Source organism: Meleagris gallopavo, chromosome 25 (genome assembly GCF_905368555.1).
Source record: "Meleagris gallopavo chromosome 25, MGAL_WU_HG_1.1, whole genome shotgun sequence".
In the NCBI taxonomy this organism is placed as follows: domain Eukaryota; kingdom Metazoa; phylum Chordata; class Aves; order Galliformes; family Phasianidae; genus Meleagris; species Meleagris gallopavo.
The window spans coordinates 115,473-139,564 of record NC_139428.1 but is presented as its reverse complement, the minus strand read 5'-3'; the positions used below and the strand labels follow the sequence as shown (position 1 = coordinate 139,564).

Here is a 24,092-nt window from a genome sequence, read left to right as displayed (position 1 = left end):
TCCCTCCCTCCGTCCTTGTCAGCGGGATGCTGCCAGAAACAAAACCTTTATCTGCTTGGGCAAGAACCAAAGAAACTTCAACAAAACGGAAATCTAAGGGTTGCTCAAAAGAGTTGGGAATTTGGCAGCTGGCAGCACAGGGCTCTAACACCTCCAGCTTCTCCCTCCCATCCCACCTGCTGTTGTTGTGCACTGTGGCTTTGTGTGAAGCACAGCGGAACAATTGCTGCAGATGAAGGCAGAGGAGGTCTGGGCTCAGCTGCCTGGGGTCTGGGAACAGCTGGGCAGCCCTCAGCTTCCTTCCAAGGACAGCTTGGGCATTTGACAACTCCTGGCTTCTATTCCTGCGTGGATTCCCACCTTTCAAGAACAGCCGTGGTACGCAAGTCCTTGCAAGCATTGTACATCACTGTGTTTATCTGAGTATCTTGGAAATGCCTGCAAGATCCTACAGGTCGTGCGGAGCATTATCCGGAGTGACTGCCTCCCCTTGCATGGTCAGAGCCATCCCAGCAGCATTCCAGCTGTGTGGCACTGGGATTTCCAAGCCAAACCCTCACCTGACAACATCCTATATTGCTAATGCCTCAATCCTTGCTTATCTGGCTGTTCCCACTGTAAGAGTTTGCAGTCTGCCAGGCACTCCTGGCAGCATCCCTAGAACTGGATTGTTGATCCAACTGCATTGAGCAGGAGAACTTTGGACAAGATGGGTGCAAGTGTGTCTGCTTTTTGCTTTTCTCCCCATTGTTGGTGGTGTTCAAACAATTCGGCATTGGCTTCCAGTCATCAGCAGTGCCCTTGACACAGTTTCAGTGCAACTTCCCCAGCCCAGCAGAAAGTCTCTTGCTTTGCTCCCAGGGCTGCTGTGTGCCAGGGGCTAATTGCCAGCGCTGTGCGCTGCTCTCCAGGGACCAAACCTCATTCTCTCTTGTGTTCTCTAGGTTTAATTGTCAGGTAGGCTGAAGATCGATCTTTGTTCAGCTGCAGACGGCAACAGAGGGCTCGAAGTGAGTGGAAAAACAGAACCCGTCATCATTGGGGTTTTACAGCCAGCTTTGCTGAGGGGTGAGCACGTTCTCCCCGAAGGTGCCGAGTGTGAGGAATTGTACATGAAAGTACAACACCCAATTAGTGAAATCACTTCATAATGAAGAGAAGAGGAGTGGATTTGCAGCGCTGAGTGTGCCCACTCTCTGAAGGTAACGCTGGGAGCACTGAGCTCCCAGTTTGTTCTTGGGTGATAATCACAGTGCGCAGTGAAACCTGGGGAGGTGAATGAGTAACCTCTTCCAGCTCTGCTTTACGCCGTAAAAGAGACCTTTGAGACAGGAGCAGGGAGCTGCTGTCATGCCAAGCACGAGGTGCTCCGTTGCAGCGCAGTGCATTGGTGCTTGGTCACAGCTGTGCTCTCCAGCAGCCCAGGCTGTGCGTTCAGCACTGCAGGTACCTCCAGCTGCAGGCTGAGCACCGACAGGAGGGCGGCGGAGGGATCCTCACACAGAACGCGGCTCCGATCACAGCCTCTTCGAGTGAAGGGTTTTAAAACAAACAAACGGAGCGCTCTTCTTTGAAGCAGCGACCTGCTGTGTTTACACAGCTGCTGCAGTTTTCTGCAAGAGTTAGAAAGCTGCTGAGTGTGGGAAGAGACAGGTATCTCAGCAAAGGCATTCTCTGGCCAGTGCCCCTCCTTGTTGCTTCCAGCTGCATAGCAGAGCACGCTCTTGCTGGTTGGGTCCCTGGGCCCTGGATGCAGAACAGCACAGCACTGCCTGGAAACCCTCCTGGCCCGGCTGCAGTTATTGCATCTTTCCACGTGTGGTTTTTCAGCCTGGCAGTGGTGAAGCTTTGAGGCGAGCTGGCTGCTCTGTGATGCCAGCTGAAGTCATCGATGCAGTGCCCAACAGCTCTTTGTCCTCAGCAGGGCAGGCTATGGTTAACAGCAAGTTTTTAAGGAGTCTGAGCTCCTTAAAAATGCAGCAACAAAACGCCTGCTTGAGAAGCAGAGCCTCTCTGATGAGTTGCAGGCTCTAATGAGTAATTGAAGAGAGGTCATTTTGCAGGAGTGCACGTGAGGAAGGTAGGACTGGGAATGGCCCTCCTGCACATCGATGTCTGACCGATCAGAACTCTGCTCTGCTTTCTGCTCTTCCATTTCCATCCACCTCATTGATTAATAGAAATTGCCGCAAGGTCCGTCTCCCAGAAGCCTCCTTCACTGGAAAAAAAAATAACTACACAAAACCTCTTTTGCCGTATGGGGGCAACCCGTGTCATCCATCTGCCCATCAAAGTTCAAAGGAATGAGCTTTGTGCCATGTGGAAAAACTCCTCACCTCCAGGTACCAAAAATGAGAGCGCTTGTCCCTTGTTTGTACTTGAAAGCAGCACAGCTTCTAACACAGGTCTGCGAACACTGAATTGGCTGAACGGAATTTTCTTGTGCTCCGTTAGCACTCTGAGATGGGGTGCTATCGATTTCCTTGCTGTCAGAAGAGGTGTGTTTCACCGCACTGCTCTGGCTGGGCTGGTTGCAGTGCGCTGGGTGTGCGCACACAGGGAGGCGATGTCGTGCGCTGAGCCGGGTTGGCTCTGTGCTGGGTGTGTGGGGCTGCTGCTGCTGCGTGCGGGCAGAGCAATGCTTGGTGCTCTGCAAGCACGGTGGGGAAAAGAAGTTGCTTAAGAGACGGCCTGAAAATGTGCTGTCTTCTTGCACATCTTGCAAGGAGAAAGCTCCTCACAGCCTGCGTGGTGGGAGGAGTGTGGAATTCCCGCCTCAATGTGATAGAATAGTTTCCACATCCCACGACAGCTCCAGGGACAGCAAACAGTTCTCGTGGTGAAAGCAGTGCTGTGTTCTCAGATTCAGCCAGAAAGAGCCTGCATGTTTTGTGTGAGGGCAGCGTGCTGCGCAGCACGCTTGGGTCGTGCCTCAGTGCTGGTTCCTAAGGGTGACGTTCTGCATTTAGAAAAATGTGGCAAGGGGCCAATGTTTTGGTGCTCCTGCTCCAACGAGTCAGGTACCAGCTGAGCGGATGCATGGGGACATTATAGAGCATGGCTTGCCTTGCCATGGCCAATTTCTACCTCTTCCTTTCTTCAGCCTCAGGCTTTATCCCTTTACCAGTTCCTAACCCCCCATGTCGGGGCGCCGTCTGTTCCATGGATGGTTACAAAATGAGCCCTTCCTGTTTGTTCAGGACTTTGCAGAAGCTCCGAGTGCCACCTGCTGGAGTGTGCCCAGCTGGCCCCGGGGAGCTCGCTGCCTTCCTCCCTCCGCATCCCGCGGTGGGACATGGCAATGGGAAAGAATGATGGCACGGGGGTCCCCTGTGCTGCCCCGTGCCCTGCCAGAGGTCCCACACTGTTCCTGCTGCTCCTCTCGTTGCCCAGGAGCACTAACATCTATTTGTGTCCTCCAGGATTTTGCAGCATTTCCTTCCTGTTACATCTCCCTCCACCTCCACAGAAGGAGGTGTGGATCATTTTCTGGCATACGAAAGAGGTGAACTTTTGCTGTGCTAAAAGAAAGTGCCCACTAAAAAAAAACCCACAACAACAACAACAAAAAAACCACGGGTGGAACTGGTCCTTCTGAATACCAAACAGGGTAAAAGTGGACTGTTGTGGTTGGAATTTTTATTTCTTAGGGACTTGCTTGTAACCCTTTTGGGGGGAAACTCAGGATGGCAATGAAGTTGTTCCCAAGAGTGACCAAATTAACATGATGTTGGAGGGCATGCAGAGCAGTGCAGCGCTTCCAGGATGCTATAGTGCCTGGTGTGTGTGGTTCTGAGGCAGGAGCTAACGCGTTAAGGTGACAAATACAATCCCAAACACCAGGGCTCCTGATGTGACACTGGGGGACGTGGTCAGTGGGCATGGTGGTGATGGCTTGAAGGACTATGTTCTTTTCCAACCTCAGTGATTCTGTGATTCTAAGAGAAGAGGTCTCAGGCAGAAGGGTTTTAAACCTGCTTGTGGTTTCAAATTGTTGTTGCGCTTTGGGCAATAGGAGATGCGGGATTGACATGATGGCTGTGCTGCACAGGGCACTGTGTGGGTACATGGTGACATTCCATTGCTCCCAGCAGGGCTTGGAGCAGCTGCAGGAATGCTGGGAAGAGTCGGGGTGCAGTTTCCTCTGCAGGAAAGTAGCATCACCCTCCTCACCTTCTCAGGAGCTAATAGACAGTAAGACAGTGAGCTACAATCCTCAGCAATGTGACCAACTTGTTGCTTCCTTTTGCATCAAAATGGCTTCTGCCTCAAGGGCTGAGTGTGCTTGTGGCCACGCTCCTTCTGTTGGTGCCTCCTCAGCCCCTGGCAGCCGGTGCCTGGTGCTGACTGTGTGCAGGGACAGCCCTTGGCTTGCAGCAGGGATGGGCGCCTGGTGGGTTCCTAGGGCAGGGAATGTACCTGACTGCTCCCAGGGAGCTCCTGGGGGCGCCCACCAGAGAAGCAGAGGCACACGGACGTGGTTCTGCTCAGTTCTCTGCTTGCACACAACAGCAGCCATCAGCCTTGCCCAAATAAGGTTTGTGCATGAGAGAAGGCAGTGGCTGGTGAGGTTTCTTTGCTTCGTAAGTTCCCCTTTTTGAGAACCACCACTTAAAAAAAAAAAAAAAAAACAGTTCCAGACAGAGCTGCCACTGCTTCTTTAGTCTTCACAGCAGCAAAAAGTGCATTTCTTTCCTGTGCACCTCCTACTTCCCGTTTGCCCCAAGCTCTGCAGTGGGAGCACCATGTACCTTATATGGAATAAGGCATACAAACAGCTGAGATCTCCCCAGGTGTCAAACTTGGATCTTCTGGAAGTGATATATGGGAAAGCTGTTTCAGCATGGCTTTTCCTGCCCATCGCATGTTTGTGTGCTGTACTGCATGTTCCTGTGAATACCATGGCAGTGATACTGGTGAAGCAGCTGGATAACTTCAGAAGCCATATAGGGCATCTACTTTGCATAGATGAAATGCAGATGGCCCCTTGAAGGGAGCTAGGAGTAAGCACGTGGCTCGCTTTTTTCCTTACAAGCAGGCACTGGGAGAGGATTGGCTCAGAGCCGTAGGATTGAAGCCCTCCTGCAGCCCCTCCAGGACCTGTGGCTGCACTGCCCCACATGAGCATACCCAGTTCCCATCTCCTCACCTCCTTTCTGCGTCAGGACATCTCCATGTCAGAGAGCAGTGTCATGGTACAGGAGCTGACCCCAAGCCAGCAGGCAGCATTGCACAATGCTCACCAGATGTCAGTGTGCTGGGCTCATGTGGGGCCTCGCAGCAGTTTCTAGAAGCCCTGATGCAGCAGGATGCAGGTGGCCGAGCTGAGTCTCCAGCATGGGACAGGGGCAGACCAATGAAGGGGCAGAAAACAGCTCCTTCTGACCCATTTCCTGGAGAGCTGCAATCCAGCACTGGGGGACTGATGCTGGAAACAGTGTTTGTGCTGCTCAGAAGAAGGGCAGTGTAACTTTAGGGAAGAGCTGAAGGGGCTCAGCTGCTATATGCTGTCTCACATTGCTCTGTGTGTGACGTGGGACCACAATATGTATCCTCTTAGAAAGCCTGCTGAGATTTGCTGGTGGAAAGAGCCATGTCAGAGCACCCAGAAGTCATCTGGTGTTCGTGTTGAGTTGATGGTGCTGTACAGCCATCGCCACACAATGCAATTTCCCCACATGAAACCGCAGTTTCCTTTCAGAGAAAACTCCCAAAATACATCCCAGTGACGTAACTACTACTTGGGGTTCTCGTGGCAGTCTGGGTGCTGCAGAGAGCTCTGGGTTCAGAAGCCAGCTTGCAAACTATGGGAGAATAGCAGCCTAAAGCATTGGAGATGTTGAGGCTCCTCTTCCGCAGCAAGCCAAGGATCCAGGAGGCAAGTGTCTAGCTGTAAGGTATCTGCTGTGCACAGCCCTGTGCTGTCTGCTCTGCGGGATGCAGGGAGGATTGGGGAACCTCCTGCTCGCAGAGTGCCGGCCCTGGTCCTGTCTGCATTAACGACTTCTTTCTCGCAAAAGGCATTTCTGATGGTAAAACTGCTTTCCTAGAAGTGTCTTTCCTAGGTGCTGCCAAAATTTGGGGACCAGAGCATGTGTGAAGCAACAGAAATTACGACAGCTTCTGGTTAGTTGTTGATGAATAGGAAGCTAAATGCCAGAAGCATAATCTGCTTTTAGCTTTTGCATTTTTTTTCTTGCATTTTGATGTGACTGTCTCAACCGTCAAAGTGACAAAACGCGAGCGAAAACAAACCTGTCTCTTGGCTTCTGGTTCGCAAAAGCTTTCCTCAAAAAGGAGAAAGCAGGAAGGAGGACTCGGATTTTGTATTTGGAGCAGCACGTGCCCCCAGCCCTGGCATGGGATGAGCCATCTGTGCTGAGAAGTTCACCAGAAGTCACCTCCTGCTCCGACTTCTGCAACTTCCTGTGCTCAGAGCTGCCGGGCACGCATGGCTGCGCTTTTCTTTTCCAGGACTGCGGAGGTGATTTCCCCAGCGTGCAGGAATTTGCAAGATGGCCTCCCCTGGGGCTGCGGGCAGGAGATGGCTGCTGTTGTGCTGGTGGGGTTGGACCACAGGACCTGAGCTTGTGCAGTGGGTCCATGCCTGGCGGAAGGTGTCGGGATGGGACAGCCCTTCCCCACACCCCCAGGGAGATGCAGCGAGGGAGGAAGGGGAAGAGGTGAACAAAGGGCCCCTCCGATGTGATTCAGTCCTTCCGGACTTTCAATCTGTCAGTTCTGAGCGCTGATCTGCAGCTTTGCCGCACCTCCTTTCCCTTGGGGCTCACCTTTCCTCTCCCCACTGGTGCTCCTGTGCTGCTTTCTGGCTTGCTGGAGGAGCAGCAGGAGCTCGGGTCCCTCCTCAGGACTCTCCTGCAGAGACCTGTAGACTGAAGGCTTGCACCCTGGGGAAAACATTGCAAATATGTTTGGTTTTTCTGATCTGATTTTTTTTGAGTGTTTTTTTTCTATCAGAGCTTCAGCTCATTCTCACAAAACCAAACCAAAGAGCACCTATGTGATAGCATATCTACGTGTACTCATAAAAACATAGCAGTCTTCAGGTTCTAAGTTCTGTCCATCCAAAACTTCTTCCCTGTCTGAGTTCCTACGAGGAGAAAGCCATATCCTAGCTGAGAGGCACTTATTTTCTAAGCTCCCTTTAAATGTTCCTTAGTTTCACCGTAAGGTTTTATAGCATTGCATCTGGTTCCAAAGTATGCACCAATATCTCTACTGCTGCTCAGGCCTGCGTCAGCTTTGCCTTGCCCTGCCCTGGAGGGATGCAGTGAGGTTCAGCTTTGGACGTGTTCCTACAGCTGCTTCAGGAGTGCTGGGCCTCCCTCTTTGGCAGCAGTGCTTTGGATCGCAGGGAACGCAGGGATCCCATTGCCAGCACCGTCCGTCCTTCTGCACTGCCTGTCGGAGTCTGTCCAGGGCTCCAATAGCAGCTGGCTCCTCCTGCTCTCCTGGAACCACCACCAGATCAGGGCATGTAGTGGGACGTGACCAGGGGCTGCAAGCAGCTCGCCTCTGGCTAAGCGAGTTTGCTGGGAAAGCTTTAGCAGAATTTTGCAGACCCTTTGTGCTGACACTTATTTATTGTTCCGCAGGTGAAGTCAGACATCACTTGGGTAGAGAAAGATCTGGTGGACTCTGCAGACAAGGTAAGAGAGTCTCTGGGAGAGTGGTGCACGTAATGGCATTTGTCTCCTATGGTAGCACATATGAGGGGGAAGCGTTGCTTGCAGGGACCCCAGCACCATGCCTGCCTTGCAGATTTACCTACAGACCTCTCTCCGCTCAGTGAAAGTGCTCATGGAACAAACAGCGCTTAGTCACTTGCTCATGTGACATTCCAGACTTGACTTCATCCTCCTCCTCCTTCCTGCCCACACCAAACCCCTTTATGTGCTGTCGTTCTTGTCTCCTGACACGTTCTGATCTTGTTGGCTTGCGGGGCTCTGCTGTTGAGCTGTTCAGAGCACTGGAACAGGCTGCCCAGGGAGGTTGTGGAGTCTCCTTCTCTGGAGATACTCAAGTCTCGCCTGGACGCCTACCTGTGCGACCTGGTGTAGGGAACCTGCTTTGGCAGGGGGTTGGTCTCGATGATCTCTAGAGGTCCCTTCCAACCCCTACAACTCTGTGATTCTGTGATTCTGTGTGGACATAAGGTGGCTTCTTCAGGGAGCTGAGTGGTGATAACCCAACACGTAACGTTGTGGTCAGAACAAAATTTATCAGATCTAAATAGCTCCAGGTGCATCTGCAGAGAGCTGTTACTGCAGCTCCTGTGGTGATACGGAGCTTCCTTGGAAGTGGTGATGCTCACCTGCATCCCTGCAGAGCAAAGGAAGTGTCAGAATGAGCTGAGGCTCTGGAGAGCTCCTGTTGAGCGACTGTGCAGTGCTGTCCCATGCTGCTCTGTGCCCCCAGCCCCTTGCTTTGGGCATCGTCACCAGGTGCTGAGGCTCTCCCTGCAGAGCTGGGACCGGCTGGCTTGCTGGCGTTCAGTCATTTGATTCTTTCGTTATTGGTTATCAAAGAACAAGGTACAGGGGTGGAAGAGGCAGGACTGTCATAAATGGGCTCTCTGAGGCCCCTTTTCAGACTGTGTTCTGCAGAAATTCAAAAGTCAACACCAACACGGGGTTATTTCTAGTTCCAAAGATGTGTGGGCATCATTGTACTCATCTCAAGGAGTTTCTTTCTTACCTACGCTTAGAGGGTGCTGCAGCATTAGACATCAGTCCAGACTCCATTAAAAGGTCAAAGGAAAATATGGGTTTGGAGGGGGAATGAAGCAAAAAGGATTGGGTTTGAAATAAAAATGAAGGGATAGGTGTAAACCCTGATGGTGGCAGAAGGTTCACCATGGAATTGGTACACACCACATCTCACTGAGGGTGACCATCATTCCTGTGGGAGAGCCAACAGAAGTGCTGCCAGGCTTCTGCGTGGGGGTTCATTCATTTTTCTCTTCCTTTTAAAAGAGACAGAGGCTTATCAGCATATTCTCCTGTTGTGGAAATACCCACAGTGTGAGCATGGCACATGGTGCTAGATGGAAGTCAGACTTTGGCCTACACCACGCACATTTTCTGTCAGAGAGCATTTCTGACAGATCTTTTCTGAGCCAGGGAAGGGAAATCGAATGTGAACACAGAGCTGTGAGATTTTTTTTTAAAAGCAAAACAGCAACAACAAAAAAAAGCCCCAACCACAAGTGCCGCCAAGGAGCATGAACCTGCCTCCGTGTGACCAAATCGCTCATCTCCGCTACACATCTGCCAGCGGGCTTTAACCACCCGCATCTCCTCCAGCGTGGCTGTGTGCCCATGCCAGAGCCTCCCCAGCTCCAGGGGCTCCCCAAGGTGGTCACTGGGACCCTGCGATGTTGAGCGGGATGGGAAAATGGAGAGGGACCCCAAGCTGCCCCGCATCTGCGCCTTCCTCACGCTGTGGCTGCACAGGAAGCACCGAGCAAAGCCCTGCAGTCTGCAGCTGCCGGCCCCCAGCCCGCTCCCCAGCCCGGTCAGTATGTAGGTTGTGTTGCCTGCTGCTCATCCTGGTGGGCCAATGCTTCAGATGAATGTTCTGGTTTGCTTTTGTCTTTGTGCCTTGTGGGGTGGTTTGCTTTGTGGTGCCGTTGTAAGAAACTCATCGTGGTGCAATGAAGGCTGTTGGTGCTGCGGCTCAGTGGCACGTGGGGGCTGTTGTGCTGGAGATGTGTTGTGGTGTAGGACCTGGTCTCAGAGCCGCAGGTTGGGCTGCGGAGACCCTTTGCAGCTCAACACGGTGGGTCTTGCCATTGACCAAGGCAAAGAGGTCCCGCAGCTGTGGTATGAGGAGGTGTCTTGGAGGTAGACATACTGTTCGTTTCAAATGTTCCTCTCTGCAAAAGTGTGTGAAGCTGCAGGGTGAAATGCATGGCAGCGACATGTAGGCTTGTTTTCTCTCTTGAGTTTTCATGAAGTGGCAGAAGGGAGGGAAGGAGCCCAGCAGCCGGCAGACAGCCCCGTTGTGACACAGCCAGCCTTCAGGGTGTTTGTTTCACTGTGCCTAATGGCTCACGTGACCCCACACAGGCCACATTGGCACCTGGAGGCCATAGAGACCTATAGGCCAACTGTTGGCTGGAGGTGGGAAGCTGTTCCTGACCAACAGCTGTCTGCCGTGGGCAAAGCCTCCAAACAAAACTAGAGGTGTAAGATGGCTGAAGCTGAGAGATCACATGGAGTGTGAGACCTTGTTGTCATAGAGGTTGTAATATCTTTCTTCAGTGTGCTCACTGAGATTTGCTTAGTGGGCATGGAGGGGATGAGTTGATGGTTGGACACAATGAGGTCTTTTCCAACCTTCGATGGCTCTATGATTCTGTGACCTAGGGGGAGTTTCTGTCTCATCACCCTCTCCATGTGCTCAGACTGTATTGTGCATGGGTCTCTCTGCCAGATCTGAGTATCTGGACATCACAGGATCCTGAGAGAGCAAAGCTACCAGCAGACACGGAGCAAAGCCCTACCTTATGTTGTGAAAAGCCAAGCACAGGAGTGGGAAAGGAAGGGTGCTCAATGTTGTGCTGCAGGCAACAACCACATCCGTGTGCTCTGCGAGGAGGAGCGAGGGTGGGAGCTCAGTGTGTGCGGGAGGCAGAGCCTGCAGCTCAGTTCCTGTTGTTTTCTAAAAGCTTTGATTAGGTGGGTTCCAGAGTGAGTATCTGAGTAGCTCTAGAAAACAAACTCTGATTTTCCCCCTGCTCGGCAAGGGGGAAATCTAACTAGTAACTAGTAAAAGAATGTGTTTTAAACAAAACATGTGCCAGAGACCTTGGCTTCCCCTCAATCTTTCTGAAGGCTTGAGTCTGTTAAAAGCATCATCTGTATGTGCTGAAGATGCACCAAGGCTTATGGTGCAGAGTTGCTCAGATTGCCGAGCAGATGGGCTCCAACATGTCTGATTTTTGCCAGCCCTGGCCATGTTTTGACAACACCACCATATTTTTGTGTTGTGGGATTTTTAGTGGCATAAACACTCCTGTTTTTGCCACCAGTGCCTTAAAAAGGAAGGTGCTTTCAAGCACTCATCTAAAATGCAGTTCAAAAGAATGCAACATCTCTGGTGCTGGGAAGAGCGTGGGGTTGTAATGGTGCTGTCTGGTGGAAGCCCACTGGGGACTGCTTTGTTCCAGGTGTTAAAGCCAGGAGATAGCTGTGACCAGCTCTTATGGCTCTCTCAGATGTGGTTCCTGTGAGTCTGAAGCTGCAATCCTTGTCCCTTGACTCAGTAAGACTGTTTTCCTGTTGTTTAGTATATCCACAGCCAACCGTGTCCCCTCTTTTCCAGGGCGAGGGTGTTGTGAAGGAAATCAATATCACGCACCATGTGAAGGAAGGCTCTGAGAAGGCTGACCCTTCTCAGTTTGAGCTTCTGAAGGTTCTGGGACAGGGCTCTTTTGGCAAGGTGAGCTCAGTCCTTCCTGTGTGTCATGTAGATAAGTGGTGTTGAAAGAAGAGCTGACAAAGGGACTGTCCCCAGCATAACCTCTTTCCTGATTCTCACTGGATCGCAGACGGTGAGAATCTGATATGCTCACTTAGCAACTGGCTGCTTCTAATTTGAAGGGCAGCTGTGGAGATGCCTCTCATCAAAGTCTGTGTCAGCACTGCCCCGGGGGTCTTTATGCAGCTGGTCATGAGGAAAGAAGCATGCAGTGCTGTGGGGGCAGAGGGCTGGGGCATGCTTCTCTTCTCACGGTGATGCTGTGTGCCAGGGACTGGGTTTGGCTTGTTTGCTGTTTCCCTTCTGCGAAGGGGGAAGGAAGTAGCTTGTAATTTGTATCTGTTTCAAAGTGCAAATAACCCAGGTCTCTTGCAGACCATCTGCTCCCGTGTTAAGACTTCAACTTCACGTCAGTCAGCCACCAGCACAGCAAGGGCTAGTGCAGCAGTGGGCTGTGCATGTGCAGCAACAGCTTTGTTGCAATGAACAGAGGATTTTGAAGCTGTCTAAAACCATGTGTTCTTCTGCCTCAGGTTTTCTTGGTGAGAAAAATAACACCACCAGACAGCAACCACCTCTATGCCATGAAAGTGCTCAAAAAGGCAACACTGAAAGGTAGGGGAGCCTTACTGCAGTGTCCTATTGCTCCATGGGAAATTGCACTGGGAAAATGTCACCACCAGTCACTGCTGGCCCTGGGGTGATGGAGATTGGAAAGATCTGGCTCCAGCTGTCTGATCCCAGAATGCTTAGGGTTAGGCGTGAGGCTGACATCAGGGCTCTTTGCTTTCTCCAGCATCTGAACTGTTCCTCTCTTTTCCCACAGTGCGTGATCGTGTAAGGACAAAGATAGAAAGGGACATCCTAGCTGATGTAAACCATCCCTTTGTGGTGAAGCTGCACTACGGTGAGTGCGGGGCTGGCTGGGACAGGTGTCCCTGCCACTGTCCCCAGCAGGTTCTGGGCACCTGCAGTGGCAGAGCCTGTGTCAGTCCATGTCCCTCAGTGGCTGTGCTGTGCTGTGCTGGAGCCTTCACAATCCCCTTAAGACAAATCCTTTCCTGGAAAGGCCTTTGGTCTTGTGTTCACCCTTGAATGGGGCACCAGGAGAAGAAGTTTAAACATCAAATCCTTGGGATTAAAACATTACTTCAGGAGAAAGCAGAGTTAACTGGTCAAGTCAGATCATGGCAGGATGAACGCTCTGATTCTGAGGAAGTTGAGGACAGCTTCTGCCCCTATAAATTGACCAGTGTATTGCTTGAGAAACAGCCCTTCCAGCAGGGCATCAGTGGCAGAAAGGGAACAAATCCCACATAAAATGATGCTTTTCTGCAGTGCCAAGAGGTTGCGTCCTTTTCAGCATCATGGGTGGGAGATCTGATCTACCTCGAATAGTTACCCTACTTGTATTTAACCTAGTAACAACTCAAGGCATTTACACAACTGAAGCCATTGGGATTTAAGTGATTAATGTCACTCCATCGAGCTTTCCCTCAGTGGAGGGGTCTGATTCCTGCTCTGGCTTGTGTTTCAGCATTCCAGACAGAGGGGAAGCTGTATCTCATCTTGGATTTCCTCCGAGGAGGTGACCTTTTCACTCGGCTTTCCAAAGAGGTGGGTATACTTTGGCATCTTGGTGGGTTGCTGAGGCTTTCAGTTTGTGTGTTAATTGCCTGGAGGAACGACTGATCCTCAGAAAGTCCTTGACAGAGTTGGAAGGAGCTTCCAACTTGCTGCTAGCCCAAAGGAGGGAATGTCTGGAGCCCTGTCCCCTGGCAAAGCCTGGAAAACTTAGATTTAAAATGGCACGAGGGAGCAACATGAGTGTGAAGTGTGTTGCTTGTCATGCTCCAAGGATTATAACCCCCATCTCTTTCTGCAGGTCATGTTCACAGAGGAGGACGTGAAGTTCTACCTAGCAGAACTTGCTCTGGGACTTGACCATTTGCACAGCCTGGGAATCATATACAGAGACCTCAAACCAGAGAAGTACGTATGGTACAGATCTATGTTCAGTCCTCAGCCTGCAGTCAGAGCACAGCACAACCTTCTTCCACAAAACAATGCCTTGGGCCAAGCAGATGGAAGGCAGCAGAGCAGAGCAGTAAGGCTCTTGCTCCTCACACCAGCAGTTAGAGCCAGGAGCTCTGTGGAGGCAGCATGTGTGCACCACATGTCTGAACATTAATCCTCAGCCAGTGCTGGGCTCCAGCTTTAAGCAACTGAGAGCTTTCGGAGGAAAAAGGCCTCTGAAGAGACACAGCAGCTGCACGACTGGGTTATTCCTACCTGAGACATGGGAGGGATCAAAGTTGATGTAATCTGTGTAGCTCATTGGTTCAATGTGAAGTTCAGTGTGTATAGAAGGCAGCTGCTTTCTGCCATTTATGATGATGGAGCTTGAAGTACAGGGAAGGATGGATACGTTCCTCCTCTGGAGTTCTGGAGCATCTCTGACCAGCTCTGAGAGAACTGCTGGTTCTCACCAGCCTTTCTTTGCCACTAATAACTTGTTTTTTTCTTCCTTGCTGTAGCATCCTCCTGGATGAAGAAGGACACATCAAACTCACAGGTGAGGCGCTCCATAAAAACCTTGGTTCTTGAAACATGGAGCTTCTCTCAGACCTCCCTGCTCTGGGCCGTTGTGAAGAGCAGGTGGGCACATGCTGATGCTTTTTCTCTTTTGTAGATTTTGGCCTGAGTAAGGAGGCAATAGACCATGAAAAGAAAGCCTACTCCTTCTGCGGGACAGTGGAATATATGGCCCCAGAGGTGGTGAACCGTCAGGGCCACTCCCACAGCGCAGACTGGTGGTCCTATGGGGTGCTGATGGTGCGTAACTGGTGGGCTTGGAAACCTCAGCAGTTGCTCAGGGTCTAGCTATGAAATACCATGAGGTGACTCTGCATCCAGCAGAGGTGCTGGTGCCAGTGTCGGCCCTGGAGCAGGCTGTTGGTTGCTGTGCAGATCTGGTGCCACCATCTGGCAGCTGCTGGATCCAAGGGCTATGGCAGGAGTAGGCACTGCTGGAACACATCCCCAGTACACACTGTGATACAAAGCTCCCTTCTGAGAATGTGATGCCTGCTCTCTTTTTCCAGAGCCAGGCTTTTGATCACTTGCAAGGCTTCTGCTAGCTGTGGAGAATTCCCAAATGAAGGTATAATGAGATCTGTGCAGTCCTCAGACTTGCTCGTATATGTGACGTCCCCTTGTTCTCTCTCCCTCCCAGTTTGAGATGCTCACTGGCTCGCTGCCGTTCCAGGGAAAGGACCGCAAGGAAACGATGACCCTCATCCTTAAGTAAGAGGAGATTTGATGTGTGTATAGAGACAAGCCTGCTGCTCTTTCTCTAAGCATGCTGCAGTTGGTGTTCACAATGTAATGGCATTACTTGGCAGGTAGCTTCATATCAACACTCAGTTTGAAGGGTGCAGTACAAAATGCCAGATTGTTGTACTTTCAGGGGTGGAGGTGCTGCTGCTTGTGGGTTGGCTTCTTTATACCTACAACTGATTGCATAACATCTTCCCTAGAGCAAAACTGGGCATGCCTCAGTTCCTGAGCGCTGAGGCACAGAGCCTCCTGCGAGCCCTCTTCAAAAGGAACCCAGCCAACAGATTAGGTAAGGCATTTTTTGTTTCTGAATCCACCTGGTGCTGTAGCTGTGCCTCTCACATCGCAGTGGGTTGGCAGCATGCTGGCACTTGTGCTAAGTTAATAGGCTCTCCATAATACCTGATTATGTTGCATGCTTTGTGATAGCCTTTGCTTTGTTGGTGATCCTGATTAAATGTTAAGCACTCTGCGGGTGCATCTTTCAGGTTCTGGTCCAGATGGGGCAGAAGAGATAAAGCGTCATCCGTTCTACTCTACTATTGACTGGAATGTGAGTATCAGAAACACAAAAGCAAACTTCACCCCATTTAGCACAGTGATGCAGCTCTGCTGACTGCAGTGGTGACACTTGCAGGCTGACCAGCTGTGGGAGTGCTACCAACCCATGTTTCCATCTTTCCTAATTATCCTTCCCGAAGCTAAACTGCTGTTTGTCATGCAAGTAACTGTTTCACACTAAGTTGCCTATGACCTCACCCTGATTTGATCTCTCAGAAGTAAGGTGCAGGTTTTAATTGGGTTTTTGCACAAGGATTGCCTTGCACAGAGTAGGAAGGGCTCAGGAAGGCATTTCTGGCAAGGAGCTGCATTGTACTCTGCAGAGAAACAGGACAATAACTGTATTGTACATAGAACACTTTATTTTTTTCTTCGTTAATATATGATACGTGGTAGAAACTTACAGAATTTCTTCACAATCTCTCTGAAAGGTACCCTCCTGGCCAGGAGGCCATCCCTCCCACTGCTGGGCTGCAGTCTCAGCACTGTTTCTAGTGTTGTAAACTTTCTTCCCAGCCTCTCATTCTTAGCAGTTATTAGCAGCCTTCTGAGCACAGTCAACTATCACAGCACTTCCATGCTACCTATATTTTGCAGAAGCTGTACCGAAGAGAAATCAAGCCGCCCTTCAAGCCTGCTGTAGGCCAGCCTGATGACACCTTTTATTTTGATACAGAATTTACATCGCGTACACCAAAAGGTTGGTATGAATTTATGAATTCAGCTGAAGCCTGTGTGAAATAATAATACAGCTTAATCATGGCTTGCCTGTGCTATCACGGCAAGGTTTGCCTCCTCCTAGCTGCTTCAGGGAGAAGGAGTCCCAGCCATATGCAGGGTGTTATTGGTAGTTCGATGCTGCATGATATTGTTCTTGTCTGAGCCACAGCCATGAGGGGAAGGCTTCTGCTGCTACTCCTTTTCAAGTTTTTCTTCACCTCCTGTTGCAGATTCCCCAGGCATCCCTCCCAGTGCAGGTGCACATCAGCTCTTCCGCGGCTTCAGTTTTGTGGCCACCGGACTGATGGAAGACAGCAAGGTGAAACCTGCACAGCCCCCTCTGCATTCCGTGGTGCAGGTGAGACATGGGGACAGAAGAGCAGCTGCTCTGAGACTGCAGTAACTCCAGAGAGGGTCTGCAGGAGCTAAAGGAAAGATATTCTGGTTTAAATTCTTGCATCCTAATGTTCTTTTGTTTCTACTGACTGTCATGTGCAGAGGTCAGCAGGGCACACTGAGTGTTTGCCTCCTTCTTGCCAGGTGGACTCAGGCTGTGTCAATGAGAGGTGCTGCAGGAATGCAGTGTGCTGCATGCAGGCAGTGTTAGCCTACTGACCTATATTTGCCATGTTCTCCTTTCCTCTCTCTCCCCAGCAGGGAGGAGAGGCTGTGGGATGTAGCAGACAGCAGTCTGTCACTTCACTTGGCATCGTAGTTAACTCATCACGTTGCACAAAGCATTCCCTGAACCCTCCCAGCTCATTTGCTCCCTGCTCTCTTGTTGCAGCAGCTGCATGGAAAGAACATCCAGTTCAGCGATGGCTACGTGGTAAAGGAGGCGATTGGTGTGGGCTCCTACTCTGTGTGCAAACGGTGCATTCACAAAGCAACCAACATGGAGTATGCAGTCAAGGTCTGAGATGTTCAGTCTGATCTCCCTTGTTAGATTTCTGTTCATCCCTGTAATGAGCAAATCAGTAGAAAGGAATGAAATTGTTTTCCCTGATTTTGTGGGACTTAAATATACAATTTTGGGGCAAATGACAGGGAATGGATATAGCACAGTATGTCTGCAGTGCACTGGCACAGGCTGCTCAGAGGAGCTGTGGATGCCCCATCCCAAGAGGTGCCCAAAGCCAGGCTGGATGGGGCCATGGGCAGCCTGACTAGGTGGGGGGCAAGCAGCCCACGGCAGAGGTTCTTATGAATGGTTGTTATGATTTATCCCAGCAGGTGGCTGTGCACCACACAATCTGTTCCTTACTGGCCCCCTTCCCAGTGGGATGGGGGAGAGAATTGGAAAAAAAAACCCACCAAAGTAGAACTCATGAGTTGAGATGAAGCGATTTACTAAGATACAGAAAAGGATAATATATATGTGTGTGTGTGTGTGTATATAAATATATATAGCATGTGATGCACAAGCAATTGCTCACAACCTACCGACTGATGCCCAGCTTGCCACTCAGTGAGTGGAAGAGAGCAAGATGAACTCCCACTCCCTTCAAAACTCTCATTCACATGCTGGTATGAAATATCCCTTTGGTCAGTTTAAGTCAGCTGATTAAGGCCTGATTCTGTCCCTTCTGTCGTCCCCCCCCAGCTCCTTGGGCCTCATCAGCCCTTCTCTGAGAAACTGGAATGGCCTTGGCAATACAACACTGCTCAGCAACAACTATAAACATCGTTGTGTTATCAACATTGTTTTTCTCTTAGAACCAAAACATAGCATCATACCAGCTACTCTGAAGAAAACAATTCTGTCCCAGCTGAAACTAAGACAATGGTCTTTAAGGTCCCTTCCAACTCAACCATTCTGTGCTTCTGCGATAAAACCTTCAGTTTGTTTGCTTTGTCCTGGACACTGTCCCATCCAGCTGTGAATAACCCTTACTTGTACCCCTGCAGGTTATTGACAAGAGCAAACGGGACCCTTCTGAGGAAATTGAAATCCTCCTGCGATACGGGCAACATCCAAACATCATTACCTTGAAAGATGTGAGTATACCATGAAAGATTTCTCATGTACATTGGGGTGAGAATGCTGCTCTAGCATGGGTATCCCAATGGCATTGCTCATTGGATCACTCTGGGGTGGGGAAGAATCCAATCAGTCCCACCTCTCTGTTGTTGACTTCTTTCTTCTTCTTGGTGGTAGAAATACAACAGGGAAGCCCAGGAAGCAGTTTTTAATTAACTCCCTCCATGTTTGCTTTGGTAGGTTTATGATGATGGGAAGTACGTGTATCTGGTGACAGAACTGATGAGAGGAGGGGAGCTGCTAGATAAAATCCTGAGACAGAAGTTTTTCTCAGAGAGGGAGGCCAGTTCAGTCCTACACACGATCTGCAAAACAGTGGAATATCTGCATTCTCAAGGGGTGAGTATGGTTACGTCTGCTTCCCTGGGTGCTTTGTATTGATGTTATGCCTTGTGTTGATGTTTTAGCAAGGCAGATAGAGGGCCAGAGCAGGGGCTGAGGATCTTGATGCAGCTTCAGTCCTTCTTGGGGCATGAATGTAGCATTGCCTTTGTTCTGCAGGTAGTTCACAGGGACTTGAAACCCAGCAATATTCTCTATGTGGATGAGTCAGGAAATCCAGAAAGCATTCGTATATGTGACTTTGGATTTGCCAAGCAGCTGAGAGCTGAGAATGGTCTTCTCATGACTCCTTGCTATACTGCAAACTTTGTAGCACCTGAGGTAAGCACCTTGCTGACTTGAGGCTTCAGTAGCTGTCATTTCCCTCCCCCAGACTGTGTTCTAATTCTGCAATTGGTCTAATTGTGCCTGTTCTGGCATATTTTGTCTTGGATTAATTAGAAAAATAACAATAGCCATAGTACAGAATAAATATGGGATCCCCACTGCAGTCCTCCAGCTTGTGCTGTCCATATTGCTGGGGCTCTGTGTAGGGAAATGAGATGCTAAAATCCCAATGATTTCGTAGGCTGCTTCTCTTCCTGACTAACTGACCTGTTAAAAGGAGTGGGATTACTTTTCCTCCAGCTATCTTGGTGTGGAAGAAAGAAAAAGAGATAAAAAGCAGTGGAGCATATATGCAGTGTCATCACTTTGGAACACAGCTTCTTTCTTACTTGTCATTTTGATGCAGCTGGGAGAGTTACTCTGTTCCACGAAACTAAGTCTGATGTGAATGCTGACCTTTAGTCCATGCCTTTGCTGTTCAGTGCGGCTTTAGCAGCTTTGCACCCAGCCTGCACAGGGGGCTTATGCTGCTCTTCGCAAGCTGAAACAAGCTCAGCAATGAGAACCAAACATACTTCTTCTCCTTTGCTTATTCCAGGTACTGAAGCGACAGGGCTACGATGAGGGCTGTGACATCTGGAGTCTGGGAGTCCTCCTTTACACTATGCTTGCAGGGTAAGTGCCTCCCTCCATGGCTTCTTGCTGCCCAGAACCACTCCCTGGCCTGGAAACAGGATGGTAAATGTCATTCTTGCTCTCATCTCTCCTCAGCTGTACTCCATTTGCAAATGGACCCAGTGACACTCCAGAAGAGATCCTGACTCGAATAGGCGGGGGAAAGTTCTCTGTCAATGGAGGCAACTGGGACACCGTTTCTGACATGGCCAAGGCACGATGTGGAGTCTGTCTGCACTGTATTACAGGGTGGGGTCAGGCAAATATGATGCAGGTTCAGGGCAGGTTGGAGAGGAAGGGTAGAGGGAGCGGATAAAAGCAGTAGTGTGGCTTCTGCCCTGTGCACATCTTCCTCATGAGCAGCTCAGCAGTGTGCCTCTGCCTGCTTTGTTCTAGCTCAGGCTGTGAAAATTTGCATGCAGCAACAACCTTGTGCCTGACTCACACTGGGTTTGTTGCTGTGTTATACCTCCCAGGCCCACTGAAAACATATTTTATACAAAAGGAGCTTGATATCTGGGGTCCTTAAACTTGGCTTCTGAACTGAAATCTCAATTTGGGAACAGGTGGGTGGCATTTTTTCTTTTAAAGTATGAAGTCTTCAGATGTCTGACTTTCCAAACGATTCCCTTAGGACTTGGTATCAAAGATGCTTCATGTAGATCCTCACCAGCGCCTGACAGCCAAGCAGGTCCTGCAACACCCATGGATAACACAGAAGGACAGCTTACCCCAGAGCCAGCTGAATCACCAGGATGTCCAGCTGGTAAAGGTACAGAGTGGGCTGGGTTCCTTGTCCCTGAGCTCTTTGGAAAGCAGTCATCCTGGTGTGGGCAGAACAGACTGGAAGGTTGTAGTGCTGTGGGCTGGGGAGGCAATGCCAGCGTTTGAGGCAGGAAAGCTTACAAGGGTTCTTTGAAAAACTGACTGGACAGCTAGGCCCAGAGAGTGGTAGTGAATGGAGTTGGCAGTAGTCACAGATGATGTTCAGCAGGGGTTGGGCCAGCTCAGTTTAATATCTTTCATGATGATCTGGATGAGGGGATTGAGTGCACCCTCTGGAATTTTGCAGATGGCACCAAGTTAGGACAAAGTGTTAATCTGCCTGAGGGTAGGAAGGCTCTACAGATGGACTGGACAGGCTCATCGATGGGCTGAGGCCAATGGGATGAAGTTCAGCAAGACTTTGGTCACAGTAACCCCATGCCAATGTTACAGGCTTGGAGCAGCATGGCAGAGAGTTGCAAGGAGGAAAAGGACCTGGGGGTGTTGTTCAGCCAAGCATCAACCATGAGCCAGCGGAGCGCCCAGGTGGTCAAGAAGGCCAATGGCATCTTGGCTGTGTCAGCAGTAGTGCAGCCAGAAGGAGCAGGGGTTTGATTGTCCCTCTGTACTTGATGCTGGTGAGGCAGCACCCCAAGTGCTGTGTTCAGTTTTGGGCCCCCTCTACAGGAAAGACATCAAGGCCCTGGAGCACGTTCCGAGAAGGAAATGGATTTGTGAGGGATCTGGAGCACAGTGCTATGGAGAGCAGCTGAGGGAACTGGGATGGTTCTATCTGGAGAAGAGGAGGCTCAGGGAGACCACATCACTCTCTGCAATTCCCTGAAAGGAAGTTGTAATGAGATGGAGGTCAACCTCTGCTTCAGGTAGCAGAGATAGGATGAGAGGTGATGGCCTCAAGGTGTTCCAGAAGAGGATTGAATATTTGGAAAAATGTCAGAAAGAGTGGTAATACATTGGAACAAGCTGCCCAGGGAGATGGTGGAGTCATCAGCCCTAAAGGTGTTTGGAAAACACGGAGGTGTGCCACTAATGGACATGGTCATTGGCCTGGTGGGAATGGGCTGGGGTTGGCCTTGGTGATATAGAGGTCTTTTCCAAATCTCAGTGATTCTATCATGATATGAATGGCATGTCAATGAGGGATGGAGATTTAAAGAAAAAAAAGCAAGATGGTCCTGGCTTTGTTTATGGCTCCTCTGCTCCCTCCTCTTGTAAAACATCTCCTGCTCCTGAGTGATCACTCTTGTGTCTTCTCTCCAAGGGGGCAATGGCTGCCACATACTCTGCACTGAACAGCTCTAAGCCGAGCCCCCAGCTGAAGCCCATCGAGTCTTCCATCCTGGCACAGCGGCGGGTGAAGAAGCTCCCCTCCACCACCCTGTGAGGATGGGGCAGTGTGGGGTGGTTTCACCAGACTTTGCACAACTACTGAGGTGTGGAAGGGCATAAGGCAGTTGGTGCCTGCCCCTTGAGGACTTGTTCTCAAATCCACGTCAAGGCCAAGTGCCTTCTGCAGTAGACTGGCTCCTCCTTGTGTGGACTGATCTTTGCTGAGAGAACTTCACTGTAAAACTTTTTTGAAGTGTAAATTGTTGATTTTTAAAGACATCCATCTGTGTATATGAGAACTAGAATATATAACTGATGTCAAGTGGCACTAAAAAGCAGCTCTGATTCACCCTTTCCCATGTAGGGCCAGATATTTGTTGTAGCTACGTCATTTCAAATAAGGTAGGGATCATCTAGAGAGAGTCCAGCAGAGGGCCACAAAGATGATTAAGGGCCTGGAGCCCAGAACTGGTCGTGGTATTCCAGATGTGGCCTCTCCAGGACAGAGCAGAGGGGCAGGATCACCTCCCTTGTCCTGCTAGCCACACTTTTTTTAATTCACCCCAGGTTACCATTGGCCTTCTTTGGCCACCAGGGCACACAGATCCTCAGAGCTGTGTCATTTGCCCTGTGACAGGCAAACCAGCAGTACTGTAGCAGGGCTGCATATTGGGCCACCTCCTCTCAGGTGTATTACACCACTTCGCAGTGGGAAATAATGAGACCTAGTTAGGACAAGGCAGGAATCAACAGGAAAGGTGGCAGGATGTGATCGGCAGAGGGGAATTCCTTCTCTCAGGGCATTTTAATGTTAATAGAAACCAACGCTTTGAGGTGAACTGTGCTAGAAGTAAATCCCAGACCCACTCTCACCTGCAAGCCAGTGCTGGAGCTGCCCCAGTGCTGGCAGATCAGAATTGCAGAGACTGTGGGTGCACGAGGGTGTGACTGAAGTCAGCAAAGGTTCTTGTGTGAATTTCTGCTACGGGCAAGTTTTGATTATTAGTTCCCAATCAACCAAGTGCTGTTACTTTTTTAATTCCAGTGCTCAATAAAAAAGGATGTGTTGATCTCTGTGTATGAGAGCTGTGGGTATCTGTGTGGCCACCTGTGGCCACTCTTGCTCCCTTAGTGGTTTTCTCTGACAGCATTAAACCTTTCCCAAAATATAGAGGGATTAATTGCTATCATCTGAGTGGAGGTCACATTAATCGGAGTGAAAGCAGGGCTCCTTCAACCTGCTGTCCTATAGGTCCTTAGGAAAGTTTTGGCAAGCTGAAATCTGGGATCCAGCTTCTAATCACGGAGTCTACCTGGAATTATTCAGCTGTGCCCAGGTACTGTGTTAACTTGCAGCCAAGTGGCCTGGAGATAGCAGTGAGCATCTCTCTCTGTGTAAATGCAGCTTCTGTGTAGGAAAGGCTGAGCTTTCCAATTTGGGAGCATAAATCAGCAATGTTTTCTGTTGTAGAAGGGCTTACCCAGCTGAGAGACTGTTTTCCTTCTTCCCACTGTGTAAAGCAGCCATGCCTTCCTCTTAATGATGTGGTTCTGACCTGTCAAATTAAATGGAGCATAAATAAATGCATTTTGGCCTGGTAGCTGTTCCCACCAAGAGTTCTTGGGCTGTTTGGAAATTGAAGTCTGGTAACTCTCTAAGCAATCATCCTTTTTCCTTAGTGAAACGCAACACAGCTCCATGCACCCTCCTTGTATCAGTTTCTGCGATTTTAACTTCTTCCCGCAGATTTGCCACCAGTCACTGACTGGCTGGGATGAGCCCACAATGGGTTGGCCTCAGGGTGCGACCAGCTCCCAGCTGGGCTTCAGGATACTCTGGGATTGTGGGCACACGCCAGGATGTGGGGCATGTGCTGTGCTTTCATGTAACATTCAACAATTTAATCCCCCTTTGAAAGTAAAGAGAACATTTTAAACATATCAACATCTTTTTCAAGTACAGGGGGGAGGCAATGAATAAAACCTTCATTCATGCTATGGAAGCTGGAGGTCTACTGCCACTCCGTTTTCTTGCTCTGGTTATTAACACATCAAGCTGTCTCACCACTCAGTGCAGCTCTCTTGCTGCCTTTCTCCTTTGTACGGTGCCGGAACACCTGCCATTAATACTAATTCTACTCTGGAGAGAAACTCCCTTTCAGATATGCTTGTCTGAAAATAAATTGACATGTAAAAGGTCTCTTTTGTCGGGAAGTGCATGTAAAATACTGGAGTAAGTAGCTGATCGCTTACAAAAGGAGCCACTGACTCTTTAAATGATGCGTGTGAAGGGGGTTATAAATGTTAAATATGGGGGTGATGTTGTAAATGGGCCAGCAACTCGAGAAGGGTCACATAGCTGCATTCTCTGTTTGGTATTTGACTTTAAGAATTGGGGTGGGTTTTTTTTTCATCTGAATCTGTGGCAATAGAAGCACTGCATTGACTCTGGGTGAAGCCACTTAGA

General features: G+C 49.9%; 1 protein-coding gene across 8 annotated transcripts in view; it reads left to right on the top strand.

The window, feature by feature from the left end:
* Positions 1 to 22,695, top strand: part of RPS6KA1 (ribosomal protein S6 kinase A1) — a 28,225-nt gene extending 5,530 nt beyond the window's left edge. Inside the window, exons 1-22 of one of the 8 annotated variants that reach the window (XM_010723224.4) lie at positions 2,289 to 2,342; positions 7,617 to 7,670; positions 11,350 to 11,466; positions 12,039 to 12,120; positions 12,332 to 12,412; positions 13,043 to 13,122; positions 13,391 to 13,497; positions 14,043 to 14,080; positions 14,198 to 14,340; positions 14,741 to 14,811; positions 15,045 to 15,133; positions 15,333 to 15,397; positions 16,003 to 16,105; positions 16,356 to 16,483; positions 16,913 to 17,038; positions 18,034 to 18,123; positions 18,347 to 18,505; positions 18,668 to 18,829; positions 19,434 to 19,510; positions 19,607 to 19,724; positions 20,145 to 20,282; positions 20,729 to 21,540. In XM_010723224.4, the coding sequence (XP_010721526.1) occupies positions 2,304 to 2,342; positions 7,617 to 7,670; positions 11,350 to 11,466; positions 12,039 to 12,120; positions 12,332 to 12,412; positions 13,043 to 13,122; positions 13,391 to 13,497; positions 14,043 to 14,080; positions 14,198 to 14,340; positions 14,741 to 14,811; positions 15,045 to 15,133; positions 15,333 to 15,397; positions 16,003 to 16,105; positions 16,356 to 16,483; positions 16,913 to 17,038; positions 18,034 to 18,123; positions 18,347 to 18,505; positions 18,668 to 18,829; positions 19,434 to 19,510; positions 19,607 to 19,724; positions 20,145 to 20,282; positions 20,729 to 20,890 (2,229 nt within the window). In that variant the 5' untranslated portion in view covers positions 2,289 to 2,303 and the 3' untranslated portion in view covers positions 20,891 to 21,540. The other 7 variants (XM_010723223.4, XM_085208726.1, XM_085208725.1 and 4 more) reach the window with 7 other exon arrangements.
* Positions 22,696 to 24,092: the final 1,397 nt, after the last annotated feature.